Source organism: Aplidium turbinatum, chromosome 17 (genome assembly GCF_918807975.1).
Source record: "Aplidium turbinatum chromosome 17, kaAplTurb1.1, whole genome shotgun sequence".
Lineage (NCBI taxonomy): Eukaryota > Metazoa > Chordata > Ascidiacea > Aplousobranchia > Polyclinidae > Aplidium > Aplidium turbinatum.
Genome location: NC_137488.1, coordinates 7,144,560 through 7,166,597, shown reverse-complemented (window position 1 = coordinate 7,166,597; position 22,038 = coordinate 7,144,560). Strand labels below are relative to the sequence as shown.

Below are 22,038 nucleotides of genomic sequence, written 5' to 3'. Positions count from 1 at the left end.
CGTTTATAAATGTTTCAGAGTTTTTGCACGGTTGTGACTTCTACAGAGGACCTCACACCCAGCAGTGCCTCTTGTCCAACTGGCTTAGCGTAGGGTGCCTGTTGGAAGGCCATGGAAGTCCTTTCAACTTATCAGTTTCTGAAAATGCTTCTTTGCTTCGAATGAACTTACGGTATGAATCATGTCTCGGAAAATGAAAATATCGGGTGTATCAATTAGTCATTTTGTAAAACTACTGTATACAGTATACTGAAAATCTTGTTGTAGGCTATTAGATAAGTCTGTCAACAGTGATATCTTGGCTGCATTCGTTTAAAATATCTATGCGTACGCTCGTCTTCAGTAGATAGATAGAGATTTATTTGTTGTAATGATGTGGTTGTAGATCTGTAGTGTGCTAGAGGGTTGTTTGAATGTTTATTAGCATTTTGTTGATGTAAAAGTAGGTACATCTATTTATGATTCATCTCTATCACACAGCCAACTGAAGGACCACATGGTGAACATCACTGTTGATGCTCGTACTGGCGTGAGGACGCCGCTTAGCGAGCATGCCCAGTTCAACTGCTATGGGTTGAGTAAGTTACAAGATTTTTGTCAGCTGTGACCTCTTAGAACTCCCTCCATCTCGTTATCTTTTCCTTTCTTGTAATTTGTTTGATGTTGTGATTATTTATTTTGTTGTAACATTGCAGCGAAGTGATTTGTGCAAACTAAAGTTGACCCATAACCAAGAACGGTTTTGATAAAAAGTGTTTTTATGTGTTGGAGAAATCGACATAGGCTACTTCAAAAAATTGAGTTTCTGAATCGTTTTATTCTGCTAGCCGAAAGTTATTTTTTACATTTCAGAGTTTCCAAATGGTTGTGTATCATATGAAGGCCCCCATCACGTCGATTGCCTCAACACGGTCTGGATATTAGGAGGCTGCATAAAAGAAGGGTGCAGCTACCCTGAAAATTTAACTGCTACAGACAATCTCACTATCTTGATGAACAGTTCAAACTTACGGTTAGTTAAACAAGTTTTTTAGTTTCTTTGCTGTTCTGTTTTTTTGCTGTTCTTTTGCAAAGTTTTGATTTAAATAGCCTAATAGACATACCAACACGGATTACATCTCATTCCAGCTCGCTGCTTGACCATATCTATACAAAATCCACTCTCAATATAAAATCTCAGGCCTTTGTTATTCAAAGCGATATTACTGACCACTTTCCCGTAGCTGCTAAATTTACTATAGACAACTACTCTAAGTCTGCTGAAGACACTCACATCCGGATACGTAGTATGAAGAATTTTAATGAAAACCAGTTTGTAAATGATGTTGCCAAATCTCTTAATAACACCATGACATTCAATATGACACCACAAGAGAAAGTAATAACCTTGGAACAGATTATTAATGATGAAACCAACAAGCATATGCCATATACTAAACTTAGCAAAAAAGAGAGTCGGTTATATCTGAGGCCATGGTTGTCAAGAGGTATTCTATCCTCCATCAAAACGAGGAATAAAATGTTCAAGCAACTATGTAAAACTAACTTTAAGAGTAATGATTTATACACCAAGTACAAAAAATATAGAAATCTGCTTACTCATGTGAAAGAGAAATCGAATTCTAGGCCTAATTATTATAAAATCTCAATAAACAAAGAAAGAAACAACTCTAGCAACACATGGAAAATAATAAATGAAATTACTGGCCGTACAAACAAAAAACATAATATACAATACGCAACCAACTTTTCATTAAGTAATGGCCATGAAGTTACAACCGACCCGGTGCAAATAAGTGATACATTTAACACATATTTTACTCAAGTGGGACCTTCACTTGCAGCCAAAGTTCCAAAAACCACTTCTAATCCATTGTGCTTGATGAGAGGCAGACTTCTCAATTCCCTGCACCTAGCAAATACTGATGAAATGGAAATTTTAAGCATTGTCAACAGCTTAGATAACAAAAAAGCAACTGGTCCAGATGGCATCACTATTAAAACAATAAAAAGATTGAAATATATCATAAGCCCAATCTTAGCTTCTATAATAAATGAATCTATGACAATTCCCTGATAGCTATAAAATTGCAAGGGTGATACCTCTTCATAAAGGGGGAGTAAAAAATAAAGTTGATCAATACAGGCCTATTTCCATCTTAACATGTTTTTCCAAAATTTTTGAAAAAATCATTCATAAAAGGTTAGTAAATTTTTTTGAAAAATTCATTGTTTTGTCCCAACAACAGTTTGGTTTCAGAGGTGGACATTCAACCACATTAGCTGCTACGGATATCTATGAACAACTACTACAAAATTGCGATGATGGTTTTACTACATGTAGTATCTTTATTGATCTTGCCAAAGCATTTGACACTGCTGACCATGAAATCCTTTTAATGAAACTAGATTATTATGGCATCAGAGGAAATGCCTATAATTTATTAAAGTCTTACTTAAATCGCCGTTACCAGTTTGTGCAGATTGGTACTACAAATTCTAAATATGAAGAAATCAAATGTGGTGTACCCCAAGGCTCAGTTCTTGGTCCACTGTTGTTCATTATCTACATTAATGACCTTAATCACGCTTCTGCATTTGAGACTCGTTTGTTTGCTGATGATACACTACTATGTATTAAGGATAAAAGCCCTAGTAGATTGCAAGAAAAAGTGAATTCTAACCTCCTAATGATTCAAAACTGGATGCATACAAACAAGTTAATAATTAATGTAAGCAAAACCAAATACATGTTGTTTGGGTCAAAGTTTGTCCGAGAAAATTCAAATCTAGAAATAACTTTTCAAAATACCAGTTTGCAACGCACAAACACCTACAAATACTTGGGAATAACATTTGATGAGTCGTTATCATGGAAACAGCACATCAATATAATCTCAACGAAACTTTCTCAAAGCTGTGGTGCTCTATATCGATTAAGAAAGTGCGTAAATTCCCAGACATTAAGAGCAGTTTACTATGCTCTAGTTCACTCCCACCTAATGTATGGTATCATCTGTTGGGGTCGTGCTTCTAAAACGGAACTGTATCCTTTAAATCTGGTACACAATCGCATCATTCGCTGTTTAAACTTCACTAAGATTAAGGACAGAATTCCCACCAAATCTCTGTTCAATAAAAGCAACTTGCTACAAGTCGAAGACATGTTTTTAATAGAAGTATGTAAGTTTGTTTATAAAAGCAATAAAGGAAATCTACCAGCAATTTTTTCTGAGTACTTTCGTCCTAGTAATGAGACTCATAACTATAATACCAGAGGTGCTATTTATTTATTTATTTGCAATCAGACTCAAAGTCCATAGAATTTAAATTTTTAACAGTCATCACACAAAATATCAGACTAACACAACATCAAGCAGGCTACATCAAACAACGTACAAAATACTGTTGTAGTGAATATAAAATGTAGAATTAAAGTAATAATCAGAAGACATAACATTGCGCAAAAGTGGAGTAATTGATCTTTTGCAACGTTCTACAAATGCATAGCAACTTTTTCTTAATAGAGCATCAAATGTTAACACGTCGTTCTGTACCTGATACACTCTAGCACTGTCGCATCTCGACAAATTGTGGATAATTCTGTACGAGTCGTTGTAAGCAACTCGTATGCGATTTAAAGTAGAAGTTTTATAGTTACACCATAGTTGCGAACCATACATTGGCATACAATATGATTGGTACATTACATTTTTAACTTCGGTAGAGCAATTTCCAAACTTGGACCTAAGCTGATTGGCAGCGACATAAAGAGATCGCACTTGCCTTTTAATATCTGCGTCATCACTGATGGTATCATCAATCAGTATACCTAAATATTTCACTTGTCCAACAAATTTAATTTGTGTATTGTACAACCGCATGCATGGAGAAGTCAAAACTTTAAATTTTCGACATTGATGGACCAATCCAACAGTTTTGTTACAGTTGAAAATAATGTCATGTCTAGAAGCATAGGATTCACACACATCAATGAGTTTTTGGGTACCTTTAGCACTTGGACTAAATACACACAAGTCATCTGCAAACATTAGGTGATTCAAGTGAGATGAACCAGTATTACATCCGACATCTAGGGAATTCAATTCAGTCGATAAGTCATCTATATACAAAGAAAACAGGTAGGGACTTAAAACCCCTCCCTGCCTTACTCCGTTGGTGACATGGAAGGGGTCAGAAATTTGATAATTATGAAAGGATATAAGTTGGCCAAGCTATGAAAGATATACTTTTTAAACCAAGAATGCATACAAAGCTTGGCCAACGCTCAATTAAATTTCTTGGAACAAACACTTGGAACAAATTACCGGAACAGCTAAGAAAAATTCAAACAATTAGTATGTTTTCTAAAAAATTAAAACTGCACTTAATGTCTGGGTATAAGTAACTGATATAGTGCCATCAAACTGTTTTTACTTATTCTCACCGTATCTCGCTAATTACTGTATATTCGCTTTTGTCTTACCAGTATGCTGTGTTGTATGTATAGCCTATGCCATTTTGTATTTCTGCATCACTTCTTGTATTCCTGTTTTATATTGTACTGTTAAATTTCGTGTGTGTATTGTTTTTTATGTTGTAATGTATATGATACAATATATATTTGCGTTCAACTCCGACACCGTTCCATGTCAAATAAGCTATGACACCACACGGGTGTGGCAGACTTGATGACCAGTTCGGTTCTTCTGCCACTCCCATCATCATCAGCAAACATTAAAACAACCTAGTTCACATTGTAATCTTGTATTGTTTTTTCCACATGTGCTGTTGATGCAAATAAAAGAGCTTCTCTGCTCTTAACCATTAAATTCTTCTCAATTTTGTTTTATATGTCCGCGAGTGTGTAGGCCTAATGTATGGAATGGCTCTGACATCAGAGGCATTTAAACTTCTGGATAAAGGAATAAACTCAACAAATTAACAAAATAATCGAACCACATAGTGGCTTCGTGGTTCATGAAAAAAGCTTTGATTTCAAACTAATCTCAAGCAGAGTTTTCAAAACATACGGTCATGTTCGCGCTTGCTGTCTATACGGTTATGCACTGTTGTAATACCTCAAAAATGGCGTTTGAAATTTTTAGTAAAATTTGCTTGTGAGCGGACTGTTGTTTTACTGGGCCTAGAAACACGTAGTCAGAGTACTTGACGATTCGTTTGATTTTTTAACCGTTTAACTCGTGTTGACTGCATGGACCATTGGATTTGAACTTTTACATGCAACATTGGCCAATCTAGCAAGCTTTTTCCGACTTTTTAATCGCCTCTAGCATGCTAAAGCTGTTAAATTGCGAAAGTAAAGTTACGATGTTACACTATTAATAATTTTTTTAAGGCCTAATACTCAACCTTTGCATTTTCAGGGCCTTAATGGAAATAGTCGAAAACATAACCGAGGACGCGATAAAATGTTCCAACCGAAAAGCAAGACTGGATTGCTTTGGCATGGGTAAGAAACTTTACTGTTTGATGGATTGCTTGAAATGCACCATCATGCTCATGACATGACAATTTAAGTTCACCTGGCCACATTCTACTTTGTGGAAATATTATGCAATTCTGGTTTATTCTTCTTGATTTTAATCCCTTCTTTCCCGCTGCCACGTGGTTCAGCTGGTTGTGTATTGTATTTGTTTCTTGTATTGTTAATTTGTTTATAATTATACCGTAAGCTTCTTTCATTATCTAGTTTGTTATAATGCTACATGTTGTTGTCTTTGATATAAAAATGTCGCAGTTTTCGTTACAACTGCTTGAGGATCACTGCGATGTACTTGCTTGTAGATTTCCCGATTGGTTGTAACTTCTATAATGGGCCACACTCTCTCGCTTGCCAGCAAACCTTGTGGAGAGAAGGAGGTTGTTTAGACGCTGGCGCTTATAGCCCGAACAAAGTCACGCTAAGTCAGACTGCTTTGTTTAATAGCAAGAACTTGCGGTATGTTTTTGTAAACGTTGCATCTTTTTTACATGATATCAACTCGTGCAATAAAATGCAATGGTAAATAAATTGTTAACAAATCTTATCGATTGAAACTGTTTATGGCGAATGGCTTTGTGTATTGTTTTATAAACATATTTTCTTAAATACTCCAAGTATTCAAGCCATACTATACAAATACATGTCAAGCAAATAAAATCAGTCATGTTCGAAAGCTTGTATATTTCATCTATAAACTTTTCAACATCGTTAAATTATACAGTTGCCGAATCTATTAATTATTTACGTTCAATCGTTAGATTGGATGCTGGTTGATGGGGCATTGCAGAACTTAAAAATTCTCTAACGTCTATAAAACGAAGTAGAAGCTGAGATATTAGCGGCTACTTCATTAGTCATAGCGCATGACACATTCCAAGCTCAAGCTTACGTAACTAAGACATGTAAAGGATATTGTTTACAGTTCGTAAGCGAGCGATAGCTGTGCATTTTTGCTTGTGTAGGGAAGGGTTGAAGTTTTTCTGCGATTTTCCCATCAGAGCGGACAACGAAAGCAAGCAAGCACAACTGGATTGCTATGGTCAAAGTAAGCAGTAGATCTTTCACAGATACTGTCCGCGTCCGTTAGCTCAGTGGTTACGCGCCCAGCTCAAGATCACGCCGCGCTGGTTCGACTTTCGGGGTGTGCGCTTGAGCAACGCATTTCGAGGACTGCTCTCCATTCAGCGGCACCTAGTGAATGGAATAATTCCCCGGCAACAACATTTCAACAATCGGAAAACTTCACTCTGCTAATTTCGGTAACCGACCCTGCGTCAAAAGCCTCTACAAGTACCGGCATGCGAAACTACCAGGAATAACCAATCAAGGCTTTGTCAGTCCGAGGATAAAGATTCAAAACCAAACCAAACGAATACTGGAAATATATAAAGTTGAGAAAAACAGTGCAATTGACTTGTTGTGATTTCTTAAAATACTGATCAGTTCTTTATGTGAACATCAAACGGTTTCGTTTGCTTGTGAGAATGCAGTTTGTTAGCAAAGTGTATTTCTGTCAATAGATTATCCAGAAAACTGCACCGTTTACTATGGCCCGCACAGCGTCGCTTGCTACCTTACGATTTGGAAAAGCGTCGGCTGCCTCGAAGTCGGCCGAAACTACCCTGGAAACATGACCCAGGAGAGGAAAAGCTTATTGGATAATTGGAATATTCTGTGAGCGTGTGTTTTCAAGAACGAGTAGATTAATCACTGAGTGATCAATAAAGAAGTATCACATCAACAGATTCGAATTAATGTTACTTCAGATTTCACTCTACTTAAAATTTTAGCTGTACTTTATTTTCAAACAAGTCACCCGTAATAGATTGTTCTGTCTAATCAGTTACAATGATTTGGCGAGCCAAAACTTTGCATGTATGTATATTATCCTATGTGCACATTGCAGTATAGGCTGTTATCCTGTTCAAGCACAACATGTGGTTAACCTGAACCTGTGGTTAACCTCAAATAGCACAGTGCATCATCATACATCATTGTGCAGTTTTTTGACCCACAAGACATGTGGAGCTCACAGACCCTCGCACCAAAACAGTGCATTGGTTGCTATAGTTAAGGGGTGTTGGCTGAGTTGCAGCCTCATAACCAAGAAGATTATCTCGTTCAAATTTTGCTTCTTTTCATCACAGCACAGTAGTGGACCATATGCATGATGTTAGCAATGAAACACGCAAAGGAAATGGTGAGGCACAGTTGGACTGCTATGGAATAGGTAGGATTTGATTTGGGTACTGTTATATTTTTATTTGACCTATTTCAGTTGTACAGTGTACAATATGCTTTTGTTATCGTGATATTTCAGGTTCAAGAAAACTAACGTTTAACACTCAACGTTTTAGCTAAGCTCTGCCGATTTAAATTCTGTGTGCACCAGTTTGCTTTTGAATCTGGACAGATAATAATTATTACTTTTTATAGTTTTAAAATGATGTTACATTGTTGTCGTCACAATAACTTGCATTTCAGTGTTTCCATGCGCTTGTAGAAGCTATGAAGGACCTCATTCCCTTGCCTGCCAAATGATGGCGTGGACAGACATTGGATGCGTGCAAGAAGGTTTGCTAAGTCCTGATATCATCTCTGTGTCACAAAATGCCACATTAAATGCCTTCAACATACCGTGAGTGCTAACTCAGTTTGGGAGAAGCAGTTTTTTATTTATTTTTTATAAAATAAATTAAAACATTGTTTTTAGGATGTTATTTTCTGTGTAGATTTTATTTTTTAACACTTTTAACACTTCAGAAATGTTCGTATTTAAAAAAAAGCGGTTGTATTTTTTTTATTTCGAAATTAGTTCCACATTGCTATTTTGATGCTAAAAGATTAACTTTTAAATTTTGACTGTTATCCAAATCAAATTTTCTTCATTGTCAAGGCTGATTTAGTGAATGGATTTTGAATCAGATCTGTTGGTTTTGAACAACATAATAAGTTAACAACTTCATCTCATGAAAAGTACCGGGTTTAGGCCAGGGCAAGAATGTGCAATTTTGCAATGAATATATTTTTAGAGAGTTGAGAAGTTATTTCCAAAACATAAGCGACGAAGCCCATAATGCAAGCTCACAGGCTCAACTGGACTGCTACGGACTTGGTAACTTTTTACTATTTTGCTATGCAAAGTTTCTAGAAAATGAAATAATACGACGCTTTGCAAGTAAAGAAAAACCGCATTAGCTCTTCTGAAATGTACGACAGTGCTTCTCAATTCCAGCGGTTTATATTTTTGTTTAGAATTTCCGCCAGGGTGCGATTCCTATCGTGGGCCCCATTCCATGGATTGCTACTTGTATTTCTGGAACCAAACAGGGTGCCTAGATGAGGGGTATGATTACCCCCTAAATCTCTCGATAGCCGCCATTCAGTATCTGGATAGCCTGACTTTGTAGTAAGTAATCTCAGATTGCTGGGTTTCAGATTGGTAACTGCGACTGCTAAAGTGCAAGAACTATTTTCCAATTGCACGTTTTAAAATACAAGTTGGTGATGCTTGTGAAAAATATGGTCGTTCTTAAATTAAGAAAAGTATCCGGAACATGCACTAAGTTGCTTTAGTTTCATGCGTAGCTATCAACGTTAAAAACCCTAAGGTGAGTCATCATTACAAAACCGAACTGTAGTTATCCTTCTCAGGGTTAACTCTGCACTGAATGGATCGAGTTACCAATGCTATTTTTTCCTAGTCGATATTAAGCTACCTAAAGCGTGTGTATTAGCATAGCTTTACATCGTATGAGCACACGTTTTTCAATTTGTTTTTATTTCTGCCATATTGAAAACAATACTAAGAGCATTGACGATGTCTAGGAAATGTTATGTTGGTTGGTTTGTATCTTTATCCTTTGATTGAGAAAGCTTCTGATGGATTATTCCCGACAGTTTCGCATATTTGTAGAGGCTTTGAACCACTAACGCAGGACCGGTCACCGAGATCGGCAGAATAAACTTTCCACCTGTTGTTGAAATGTTGTTTGAATTATTCCAACCACTAGGTGGTGTTGAATGGAGATATGTCTTTAAAATGCGTTGCTCAAGCGCACACCCCGAGAGCCGAACCAGCGTCATTTGATCTTGAGTTTTTGTGTTCAAACTGGGTGTTTAACCAGTGAGCTAACGGGGCGGATATGAATGCTTCAACATGCTTCGGATCGACAAAAGAAATGAAAATGTCAAAAAGCGAATGAAATTGAAAGAAAAAACATGTCGGCCTACTTTGTCAATTTCAAATAGAAACTCCCACTGTCGACGGTATCAACTGGCTTTGTCAGTGCCACGCACTTAAAAACCTTTCAACTCTCTTAACATGTTGCTCTTGCATTTCTTCAGTGTTTTGAATGATACACTTCATGCATTGATGGAAAGAGCTATCACTTGGAATACCCAATCCCAACTTGAATGCTTTGGAATGGGTAAGTGCATTGGATGAAGCCTTCTCAAAAAGTTTGACTAGTATTACATTTTTTTTGTGCGCAAAGTCAAATACCAGAATATATTATACAGATACGTATGCCAACGTGAAGCTCGGCTAGTGTGGTAGTCTATTAGCAGGTTTGCTCAAAAGATAGGTATTCCTGTGAGATGGGACGTATTTTTTGGAATTGTGGCTTTGCAACGAGCAATGATAGAACATCATATACATTTGTTATGGTTTTAAGTCCTGGCAGTTTCGCATACTTGTGGAGGCTTTGAACCACTGATGCAGGGCCGGTTATTGAGATTGACAGAGTGAGGTTTCCGATTGTTGAAGTCTTGTTGCTGGGAAATTATTCCATCTATTAGGTGCCGCTGAATGGAGAGCAACCCTGAAATGTGTTGCTCAAGCGCACACCGAACCAGCGCCGCTTGATCTTGAGTCTGATCTAACGGATAAAACGAATAGCAGAAAGTGTACCTTATTTTAACATCAAAATCAAAGCAGTTATCAGGTACATACTTATTTGAAGAGAATTGGTATGGCCGTTAGATCTATTTGCATGAGCAAGGCAGTCTGTTTGGACTGGATCTGTGACTCTATAGCAATGTCAAGGACTATGAAGTTTAACTAAACAAAACTAGAAAACCTACGTTTGTTACGAACCACGGCGAACTAGAGAATACGGCCTGATTTGTCACGTCACATTAAACAGGCCAGTTCTAACAGGCCGACTGCATTCAAATTGCATTTTAAGTTGCAGTGGCCAAATGCACTGTTGGAACGTAACTATGGCTAAACAAAACACTGGGATACTGTGTTGTATTTTGTTTGAAAAGTTTTCATTGACCAACTGAAGATTACCATTGAACATAGGTGTATATTTATGCCTACAACTGTTTTAGTTTTCGTACCGGTAACTTAAATAAACTTTTTATCCTCTGTTACAGTATCATCTGACAGGGTTTTGCTATTTAGGCTGAAAATACCGTTAGAATGCACAATTTTTAAAGTTTTTCCTCAAAATTTGTTGGGGAGACCTTCCCAGACCCCCTTCTGGGTGTGTCGCTTCCGGCTCTTCCTGACGGAATATCTGAGATATGCTATAATATTCATTTTCCTCCACTCACAAACCTATTTTGTGCTGGCAACACCCCTGCTCATAATTATAACCATCAACTTTTCAGCAGCGGGAAGGGAGGATAGATAACGGCTAAAGAAGTTTTACACCAAGTGAACCAAACCAGATCTCTGTTAAACAATATGAAAACCAGACAATATAAATTTCACGGCCATGTAATAAGAAAGCAAAAACTGGAGCATCTCTCTTTAACTGGTAAAATTTTTGGAAAGCGGGCACCTGGCAGACAAAGGCGAACTCATCTGAAACAATTTAACGACAAAACAGAAACAATCATCCATGCAACATATTATAGGAATATTTGGTCTAATGTTCAGGCAAGGCAGTTGAAGAAGAAGCGGAAAAAGTAGCGTTAGGGCGCTACTTTTATCGATTGGTAGAGGGTAGCGATAGTGCGCACTACTTTAGCTCGAGTATTGGTAGCGCGCTACTTTTAAGGTAGCGGATACTGACTTCCGGTCAGCATGCACCTTCGTGAACACAACGCAACTTCAGCGTATGTGTGATACGTCCCAGACACACCTACAACTTGGTCAATAAATAAACCCAAATGTTCATTCAGCCATCTGTACTTAAGAATGCCGAAACAATACGTACCACCACATTTACATTGCACACCACTGTTCAGATATCTAACCAACGGCCAAGATAAAGAATTTTCATAAAGTATGTTATGTTTTCGTACGACTCTTGCAGCAATTTCTTGAAGTGCAAGCGGAGCTGAAGTGTGGCTAAAAAAATGGCTACTAGGCCTGAATGGAAGAAATGGATTCAAAGATAAATCTAAGTTTTCCAAGGATGGCATTTTAACAAGAGAATATGGTATGAATTTTAAGGAGTTTTTTGGGGCTAAAAGCTTGCGAAGCTTTTGTAGTTCTCCTATCTGACGTGGTAATGCCTTGATATCATTGTTTCCAAGAGACAGATGTGTCAGTTCTTTCAAATTGCAAAAATTTGGTGGTAAATATCTCAGCTTGTTATTAGTCAAATTGAGCACATTCAAGTTTTTGCACAACCTAGATTCATAGCAGCACAAAGACATTGGAAACTGATTAATTTCATTGTCCGTGAGAAGCAAAGAGCTCAACGATTCCATTTGAGCCAGCTCAGTTGGTACGACTTGGAGTTTGTTTGAGGATAATTGTAGTGACGTCATGTATTTTAAAGCAAATACCTTTGAATGAAATTGTTGTAAGCGACCGTTGGAAAGATCAAGCTCGTTTATACCCAGAACAAAATAATCTTTTCTTGAAAGTATCTTTAACTCTTCTGGCGTTGCTTGAACATAATTCTTCTCGACTTGTTCTATTGATGACAGCGCATGAGGACCCGACAATGACTTCCCAAAGTGACCTGATCTCAGTGCACCTAAAAACAATTTCAAATCAAAAGAATTTGCTTTTTCAATAAGCAAATTTACATCTGGTTCTTCAAGACCAATCATTGCTTTTCCATCACAAATATGCCTGTCAAGTATTTTCTTGACATTGTTGATGACTTTGTATTTTACACCACTTCGTTCTTTTTCAGTGCAGCAACTTAAGAAAACTACATCACTGGACTTCTTCAGCAAAAACAGTGTTGCTTGAATTGATTTGTAATGTTCTCCACGAGTCCTTTCAGTTGTGATAGGTGCACTTCGTTTGCTAACTTTTACATGACATTTCAGCTTCATGATACAAACAATAACTTGCTTCTTTTTTTTAAGGTAAATCAAATCTAAAAGTATAAAACATTAGGTAATTAAAAAAAAGATATGCTAATTCTTAAAAGTGTGCACGCACAATTGTATTTTTTTTTGTGGAGTCACTTGTCAGTTAATGTTGTCAGGCAGTTAACTACTCAAATTGTCACTCAATCTAGGTAAGTTGACAAATACTTTTTAAATTTCCTAGCCCAATTGCCACAAAAAAGTAGCCTAGTTGTTCACAAGTCGTAACAAGCCTAAAATTAACACAAATTTGAAACATTGCACAAAAGTCAAAAACTAAAAATTTTAGGAGAAAATAGTATTTATTTCATAAAAGTTGCTTTGAAAATCAAATGAAGTCATCAGCTCACAACCCACGAACTGCTAAAATATTTTTGCGACTCCAAAGCAAAAATATCCCTCTTTTTCGATAAAACCGGGGAACTGGCAACCCTGATTCAAACTAACCTGAGTATTGGTTTGCTAACTTAATTACTTAATGCTTAAATTGTGACCGGCATTATCACAGTAAAATGTTAAACAATAGAACTTAGAAATTAATGCTAGCCAAGAGTGAAAAACAGGCTTGCGCCGGCTGGGTGTTGCTGACTCTACCGTTTTTATAGTTTTTCCCTGCTTGCCTGTCTGCCATTAAACATATTATAATTTGATTTGGTCCTATGCTTGTTTCATACCGAACTTGCTTGTGCCATTCTAACAATACACAAAAGAAAATTTTTCTCCTTCCTTTTTCGTTGTACTCTAATCTTGCTACTTTTTCTATAAGCATTTGCTGAAACTGACTTGTAGAAAGAATTGCTGCTACCCTTTGTGAAAACGCCAAAGAGAATGGCAAAAGTTTCAAGTGGGTTAATTTGCCTTGAGGCATCAAATTGATTATGGAAGGCAAATGTCCCAGCTGGCAAAGTCTGTCTATTTGACATTAATTTAACGTCTGCAGACGTCAGATCAATGTAGAAAAGATTGTTAGCTTGTGGTATTGAATTGGAATTAATCCATTTCTATTTATTTGTCTGGTGTGGTTGAATTTTGAGTCTTTGTGCTGGTGATCTCCGTCTGAATACCCAGCTAAATTGGTCATTCGGACTAATCCAACGTTGAATTTGCGTAAATCGACCAACACTTCGAAGTGTCGATTTGCTCCAATTCAACGTTGGATTATTCCGAATGACTAATTTAGTCAAACAGGGTAAGATAATTTTGATTAATTAAGGTCACAATGGAAATAATCATCAATGTGAGAGAACTTGTGGATAATCTTTTCTTTTCTTCATTGAACTATCCCTTTTCGAATAGGGATTGAATCTAGACCTGAAATATTGACCTGAATCAAGCTGTAATTGAAAATCTGTATCAAGTCCTCGACTTTTCACTTTGCACATCACTTGATACTTTTACATCTCTTGCCTGTTCCGAGGTAGAAATTAATAAGTTTGTATCTTTCTAATAGTAATGGCGTTCTACAGTTTATGTGAAGGAAGGAGTCATCCTTAACCTACATCTTCCTAATTCCGATTTTTTTTGTTCATTTTTTCAAGGTAGCTTTAGATTGGTGTAACTTAAAAGGAATGAATATTTTTTTTTTCGAAAAAAATGGATGATTTTACTCTGTCAATTTAAACTGACATTCAAGAGCAGAAGGGTAGAGGTAAAACAACGCATGATTGTGTTACCTTAATTATTATTTTATGTTCAAATACAAACTGTTTTTTACAACATAATAAGCCAACGAAGAAAAGTATCAATCGTTTAGATTCAAATAAGCAAACCATAACCATCATCAACAAAAAAGGAATGTTAGTTTAACATTTTCATCAACAAGTTGTTTAAATGATTGTCTAAGCTTATAACCAAAAATATTTCATGTCAAACTATTGTGATGAACTTTGTCGATTACAAATGGGAATTGACAATGGGTTAATTTTTGCATCTGCCCCTGCTTTCAATTCAAATAAACTACTGAAATGTTCGCAAATAATCAAAATCTACAACCACTTTATGGTGCCCCAGTGCAAAACTACAAACGTGCTTATTAAAGAAACATGTTTCACTTGCACCCTCCTGCTCCTAGCGTCAGCTTAAACTTAGCCTACAGTAGTAAAATAATTACAAAAGTACTGTAAGTCTATTTTTTTCATTTTCTCGTAAAATAGCTTCAATAAGATGTTTTTCAGTTGTGTGTAGGAATTTTTTATTCTTTTTCCTAGCCGTTTCATGGCAGTTAATTTTTAAATCAATGCAAAAAACACTTTTGAGTTTGCGCTGCTGTAGGCCTAATTATTGCGATAGGTGTTAATTCACAATTTAAAGGGATCAAACAACTAGCTGTACTCTTCACTATCAGATTAACTCAAAAACTAGATTCCAATCTGCATGCTTGTAACTCTTCTTTTTGCGGCGCCTTCAGTTTAAACTGACTCCGAGAGAATATGGGTTAATCCAGACAACAAATTTGATTTGAATGAAACGCTTGCATCCTAATTATCTTCAAGCATTAGCTTGTGTAATTAATTTTTGTAACTATTGCATGTAGGTAGTTCACTCATATAATTCTGTGAGATGGGACATATTTTTTGGCATTGTGGCTTTTATGCCGCTGAATGAAGAGCAGCCCTGAAATGTGTTGCTCAAGCGCACACCGAACCAGCGTCGCTTGATCTTGAGTCTGATCTAACGGATAAAACGAATAGCAGAAAGTGTACGTTATTTTAACATCAAAATCAAAGCAGTTATCAGGTGCATACTTATTTGAAGAGAATTGGTATGGCCGTTAGATCTATTTGCATGAGCAAGGCAGTCTGTTTGGACTGGATCTGTGACTCTATAGCAATGCCAAGGACTATGAAGTTTAACTGAACAAAAGTAGAAAACCTACGTTTGTTACGAACCCGCCAAAATCTTTCCGACTAAACAACCTTCACAGTGCGAGTCTACAACAAAACCTTAGTAGATACGCACAACTATTGAGTTATCATTTCTATGATGAATGTATTGTGCAAACTGATGTGATTTCTCTGTTATTTCCACAAAACGCTGACCCACGAGAGATGAGTTTTTTTCCAATTGTGAGCTTAGAAGCTGGCAATAAATAAGTACCGTCAAACTTAATTTTCTGATATTGTTTTTTCAGATTTTCTCGAAATGCTTGGCCAGAAATATTTTTGTAACTTATATTCAGCCGACTAACACAATTGTAACACGTTAAAAAGCTGTGAAAATGTTTATTAAAAGAAGATGTAATTTATGCTGCATTTAGCCATGTAGGCTAACACTTTCACTGCTAACAGCAGTCAGAGGCAATGATACGAATTTCGTTTGTTTTTCGTTTGCTCAGCGGTAGCCTACTGTCATGTCGAATGTCTGTTTCTGCGTGAAGCGTAGTAGGCCTACACCTCAGACGTAATATGAGGATTAGATAAGTAACCTACTGTGTTGTATTTTGTTTGAAAAGTTTTTATTGACCAACTGAAGATTACCATTGAACCATAGGTGTATAATTATTCCTACAGCTATTTTAGCTTTCCTACCGGTAACTTAAATAAACTTTTTATCCTTTGTTACAGTATTATTTGACAGGGTTTTGTTATTTAGGCTGAAAATACCGTTAGAATGCTCAATTTTAAAGTTTTTCCTCAAGATTTGTATGGGGAGACCCTCCCAGACCCCCTTCTGGGTGTGTCGCTTCCGGCTCTTCCTGACGGAATGTCTGACATATGCTATAATATTCATTTTCCTCCACTCACAAAATTACTTTGTGCTGGCAACACCCCTGCTCATAATTATAACCATCAACTTTTCCAAAATATGTTCAACACTTTTAATTAAATTGGTTACAGCGCTCAAAAACAGCACAAATCAAATGACAATGTCAAAACAAGACCAAAACACCAGAAAGTGATTTGATTGCAATTACAAATATTATACGAATTATCTGGGGGGGTTTTTCGGTCATTTATCGGTCATTGACCGACTTTTTTGCAAAATGTCCGAAAAATATATAGCCTAGTCAACTCGGTCAAAATGTCCGAAAAAAACAACGTTTCTCAGTGAAACTTAATGTTGTAGCTAGTCAGGAAGTGCAAATTTTGGTTTGTATTAGCTACTTGAAAGGAAATATTTTCATCAGAAAAAATGACCGAATTTTTTTCAAGTCATTTCGGACAAATGACCGAAAAGTCTCAGCGAAAAAAAAACCAGCGTATTATGCAAGCAATGTAGTTACGTTTTTTGGTTGCCATAATTGGCTCAACGGAAATTTGCATTGTTTCTAGACAAATAGTAACTTTTCAAATGATCAACAAACTAAAGTTTCAGTATAAAATGTAGAATTATTTTCATATGGAAAGGAAGGAATGTTCCATAGTTGATGTTTTAATTTACCTATATCATCATGTAATTGTGATGCACAAAAACATAATGATGCATTAAATATCCATATTTAATAAAGTGATCATGTCAAGTTATTGAGACAAGGCGTTGGGACAGCATCAGAGGTGGGCAGTAGCGCGCTACTTTTGTAGCGCCGCTACTTTTTGGTAGCGGTAGCGGCGCTACTTGTTGGAGGTTGAAATAGCAGTGTAGACGAATAATATCATTCGTTTTCAAGGTCATTCTGACGTCACAAAGTGCTTCCTGTGTCAGTTCAAGTTAAGACACTTTAGCTCGAGTAGCGCGCTACTTTTAACGTAGCGAACATATACCTCCGGTCATGGCCACCTAAAGATACGGCCTGATTTGTCACATTTTGCAGAAATTTCCAGGTTTTCCTAACTTTAGGCGAACGTTTAAATAAATTTTTCTAAAAATTATATTTTTACGCTTTCTTTATTCTTTTCCCCAGATGACACAATAGGTTTTAACATCCTCACATGTTGAGAAACAAAGAAAATTTGATTTCGAAGATTTTAGTCAGACTGTTAATTTTCAATAACAGTCTGATTTTGCGTTTTTCAACTTACTTTTTCTCATTTGCTACTGCTTCCCCAAGGCAACAAAAAAGTTTTATGTCACTAGGAAACCGCAAAAAGTAAAAACATCTCAAAAAATGTCAGTCAAGCACTAGCAATAGCAATAGCTGTAATCAAAATCTGCAAAATGTGACAAATCAGGCCACATCTCCAGGTGGCCATGCTCCGGTCAGCCTGCATCTTCGTGAACACATCGCAATTTCAACGTAAGCTTTATGCCACTCAGACACACCTGCAGCGTTTGTAATATGAATATGCAAATGTTCATACAGCCATCTGTCCTTAAGAATGCCGAAACAATACGTATCACACTTACATTGCACACCACTGTTCAGATATCTAACCAACGGCCAAGATAAAGAATTTTCATAAACTATGTTGTGTTTTCGTACGACTCTTGCAGCAATTTCTTGAAGTGAAAGCGGAGCTGAAGCTGAACTGTGGCTAGGAACATAGTTACGAGACCTGAATGAAAGAAATGAATTCAAAGATAAATCTAACTTTTCCAAGGATGGCATGTAAACAAGAGAATATGGTATGAAATTTAGGGAGTTTTTGGGAACGAAAAGCTTGCGAAGCTTTTGTAGTTGTCCTATCTGATGTGGTAATGTCTTGATATCATTGTTGCCAAGAGACAGATGTGTCAGTTCTTTCAAATTGCAAAAATTTGGTGGTAAATATCTCAGCTTGTTATTTGTCAAATTGAGCACATTCAAGTTTTTGCACAACCTAGATTCATAGCAGCACAAAGACATTGGAAACTGATTAATTTCATTGTCCATGAGAAGCAAAGAGCTCAACGATTCCATTTGAGCCAGCTCAGTTGGTACGACTTGGAGTTTGTTTGAGGATAATTGTAATGACGTCATGTATTTTAAAGCAAATACCTTTGAATGAAAGTGTTGTAAGCGACCGTGGGAAAGATCTAGCTTGTTTACACCCAGAACAAAATAATCTTTTCTTGAAAGTATCTTTAACTCTTCCGGCGTTGCTTCAACATAATTCTTCTCGACTCGTTCTATCGATGACAGCGCATGAGGACCCGACAATGACTTCCCAAAGTGACCTGATCTCAGTGCACCTAAAAACAATTTCAAATCAAAAGAATTTGCTTTTTCAATAAGCAAATTTACATCTGGTTCTTCAAGACCAATCATTGCTTTTCCATCACAAATATGCCTGTCAAGTATTTTCTTGACATTGTTGATGACTTTATATTTTACACCACTTCGTTCTTTTTCAGTGCAGCAACGTAAGAAAACTACATCACTGGACTTCTTCAGCAAAAACAGTGTTGCTTGAATTGATTTGTAATGTTCTCCACGAGTCCTTTCAGTTGTGATAGGCGCACTTCGTTTGCTAACTTTTACATGACATTTCAGCTTCATGATACAAACAATAACTTGCTTCTTTTTTTTAAGGTAAATCAAATCTAAAAGTATAAAACCTTAGGTAATTAAAAAAAAGATATGCTAATTCTCAAAAGTGTGCACGCACAATTGTATTTTTTTTGTGGAGTCGCTTGTCAGTTAATGTTGTCAGGCAGTTAACTACTCAAATTGTCACTCAATCTAGGTAAGTTGACAAATACTTTTTAAATTTCCTAGCCCAATTGCCACAAAAAAGTAGCCTAGTTGTTCACAAGTTGTAACAAGCCTAAAATTAACACAAATTTGGAACATTGCACAAAAGTCAAAAACTAAAAATTTTAGGAGAAAATAGTATTTATTCCATAAAAGTTGCTTTGAAAATCAAATGAAGTCATCAGCTCACAACCCACGAACTGCCAAAATATTTTTGCGACTCCAAAGCAAAAATATCCCTCTTTTTTCGATAAAAGTCAAGTCAAGTCAATTTATTTTGTTTTAACAGCGCCATATATTAACATATAATCAGAGTAAAATGTAATTGTCAAAACAATGCATTGTACAACTGTTGGTTAGATTATGGCGCAATCAGGATGGTAGCGAAAGACCATAAGCAGTCATCTAGTCAGCCACCACCCCATCACAGTAAATCTAACTACACATTCATACACACTAGTGTGCAGAGGCAGGCACACTACTTCATTGAATAAAAAGGGTTCGCCACTGAGATTGAAAAACAACTACTGTTGGTTTGAATCTGACTCAAACTAACCTGAGTATTGGTTTGCAAACTTAATTACTTAATACTTAAATTGTGACCGGCATTATCACAGTAAAATGTGGAACAATAGAACTTGGAAATTAATGCTAGCCAAGAGTGAAAAACAGGCTTGCGCCGGCCCGGCCCTGGGTGTTGCTGACTACCGTTTTTATAGTTTTTCCCTGCTTACCTGTCTGCCATTAAACATATTATAATTTGATTTGGTCCTATGCTTGTTTCATACCGAACTTGCTTGTGCCATTCTAACAATACACAAAATAAAATTTTTCTCCCTTTTTCGTTGTACTCTAATCTTGCTACTTTTTCTATAAGCTGAAACTGACTTGTAGAAAGAATTGTTGCTACCCTTTGTGAAAACGCCAAAGAGAATGGTAAAAGTTTCAAGTGGGTTAATTTGCCTAGACCCTAGAGGCATCAAATTGATTATGGAAGACAAATGTCCCAGCTGGCAATGTCTGCCCATTTGACATTAATTTAACGTCTGCAGACGTCAGATTAATGTAGAAAAGATTGTTAGCTTGTTGTGGTATTGAATTGGAATTAATCCATTTCTATTTATTTGTCTGGTGTCATTGAATTTTGAGTCTTTGTGCTGGTGATTTCCGTCTGAATACCCAGCTAAATTGGTCATTCGGATTAATCCAACGTTGAATTAGAGTAAATTGACCAACACTTCGAAGTGTCGATTTGCTCCAATTCAACGTTGGATTATTCCGAATGACCAATTTAGTCAAACTGGGTAAGATAATTTTGATTAATTAAAGTCACACTGGAAATAATCATCAATGTGAGAGAACTTGTGGATTATATTTACTTTTCTTCATTGAATCAACGCTTTTTGAATAACGACTGAATCTAGACCTGAATCATCCTGAATCAAGCTGTAATTGGAAATCTTGTTACTTTGTCAGCTAATCAAGCTGTAATTACAAAGTCCTCGACTTTTCACTTCGCACATCACTTGATACTTAGACACCTCTTGCCTGTTCCGAGGTAGAAATTAATAAGTTTGTATCTTTCTAATAGTAATGGCGTTCTACAGTTTATGTGAAGGAGTCATTCTTAACCTATATCTTCCTGAATCCGAGTTTTTTGTTCATTTTTTCAAGGTAGCTTTAGATAGATGAAACTTGAAAGAAATGAATATTCTTTTCGAGAAAAACATTTTTTTACGTATAATATGGATAATTTTACTTTTGTCAGTTTAAACTCACATTTAAGAGCAGGAGGGTAGGCTACAGCTAAAACAAAGCAAGATTTTGTTGCTTTATTATAATAAAATACAGATTGTTTTTTGCAACATATAAGCCAACGAACAAATGTATCAATAGTTTAGTAAACCTAGCCTATAGCCAAAAAAATTTCATGTAAAACTAAATAAATCTTATTCCTGGCTGTTTCATAGCAGTTAATTTTTAAAACACTTTTTTGAGTTTTCGCTGTTGTAATTATAGCGATAGCTGTTAACTCGCAATTTAAAGGAATCAAACAACTAGCTGGACTCTTCATTATCAGATTAACCCAAAAACTAGATTCCAATCCAAATTGGGTAACCCAAAAACTAGATTGGCATCAGCATGCTTGTAACTCTTTTTGGCGCCGTCAATTTAAACTAATAATGTCACCTATCTTATTGTTACTGCCAATTTTCTTAAGTTAAGCCCTCTGCGTTCATTTGTGACTCGTTTGTTAATATTTGGATTTTTTCTCTTTTGCCGACCACTGTACTAAAAAAGCCACCTGTTTTTGTTTCTCTTTTATATTGTTTGGCCTCTTTCGCATATGCGTTTGGCACCTGTGGTCTGTTTTCGTTAAATCAGTAACTTATTAGTCGACGATACAACGTCAGTTTTCATTGAATTATACAACCATTATGACCTATTCGTTTTTCAATAATTGTCAATCCTTGAGAAAGGGAATTCGTAAATTGTACTGTAAATCGATTTGTTTCATTCTACAAAATTGCTTTTCTCTGGACGGTCGCAAATTAAGAAATCTCAAAGTTACCTGTGTTTAAAAGATTGTCTAAAAAAAGCACATTAAAAGAACACGTGAAAACCAATTCAAATTCATGTGTCGTGTTGTTGGAAGCAATCTAGACAGAAGAAACTGACCAGGCAGTTCAATAGAGCG

The 22,038-nt window shown here is 36.3% G+C and overlaps 1 protein-coding gene and 1 long non-coding RNA gene across 2 annotated transcripts in view; both read left to right on the top strand.

Moving 5' to 3' along the window:
• The window catches only part of LOC145786924 (uncharacterized), a 37,188-nt gene that overhangs the window by 3,450 nt on the left and 11,700 nt on the right, over positions 1-22,038 (top strand). The window contains exons 6-15 of the mRNA XM_082598666.1: positions 925-1,012; positions 5,388-5,473; positions 5,809-5,962; positions 6,469-6,551; positions 7,027-7,180; positions 7,654-7,736; positions 7,991-8,144; positions 8,539-8,621; positions 8,762-8,915; positions 9,854-9,936. Coding sequence (XP_082454792.1) covers positions 925-1,012; positions 5,388-5,473; positions 5,809-5,962; positions 6,469-6,551; positions 7,027-7,180; positions 7,654-7,736; positions 7,991-8,144; positions 8,539-8,621; positions 8,762-8,915; positions 9,854-9,936 — 1,122 coding nt within the window. The remainder of the gene's footprint in view (positions 1-924; positions 1,013-5,387; positions 5,474-5,808; positions 5,963-6,468; positions 6,552-7,026; positions 7,181-7,653; positions 7,737-7,990; positions 8,145-8,538; positions 8,622-8,761; positions 8,916-9,853; positions 9,937-22,038) is intronic.
• Positions 38-909, top strand: LOC145786934 (uncharacterized). Its single transcript, XR_014291326.1, has 3 exons — positions 38-172; positions 481-578; positions 853-909. It is a non-coding gene; the product is annotated as an uncharacterized LOC145786934 (long non-coding RNA).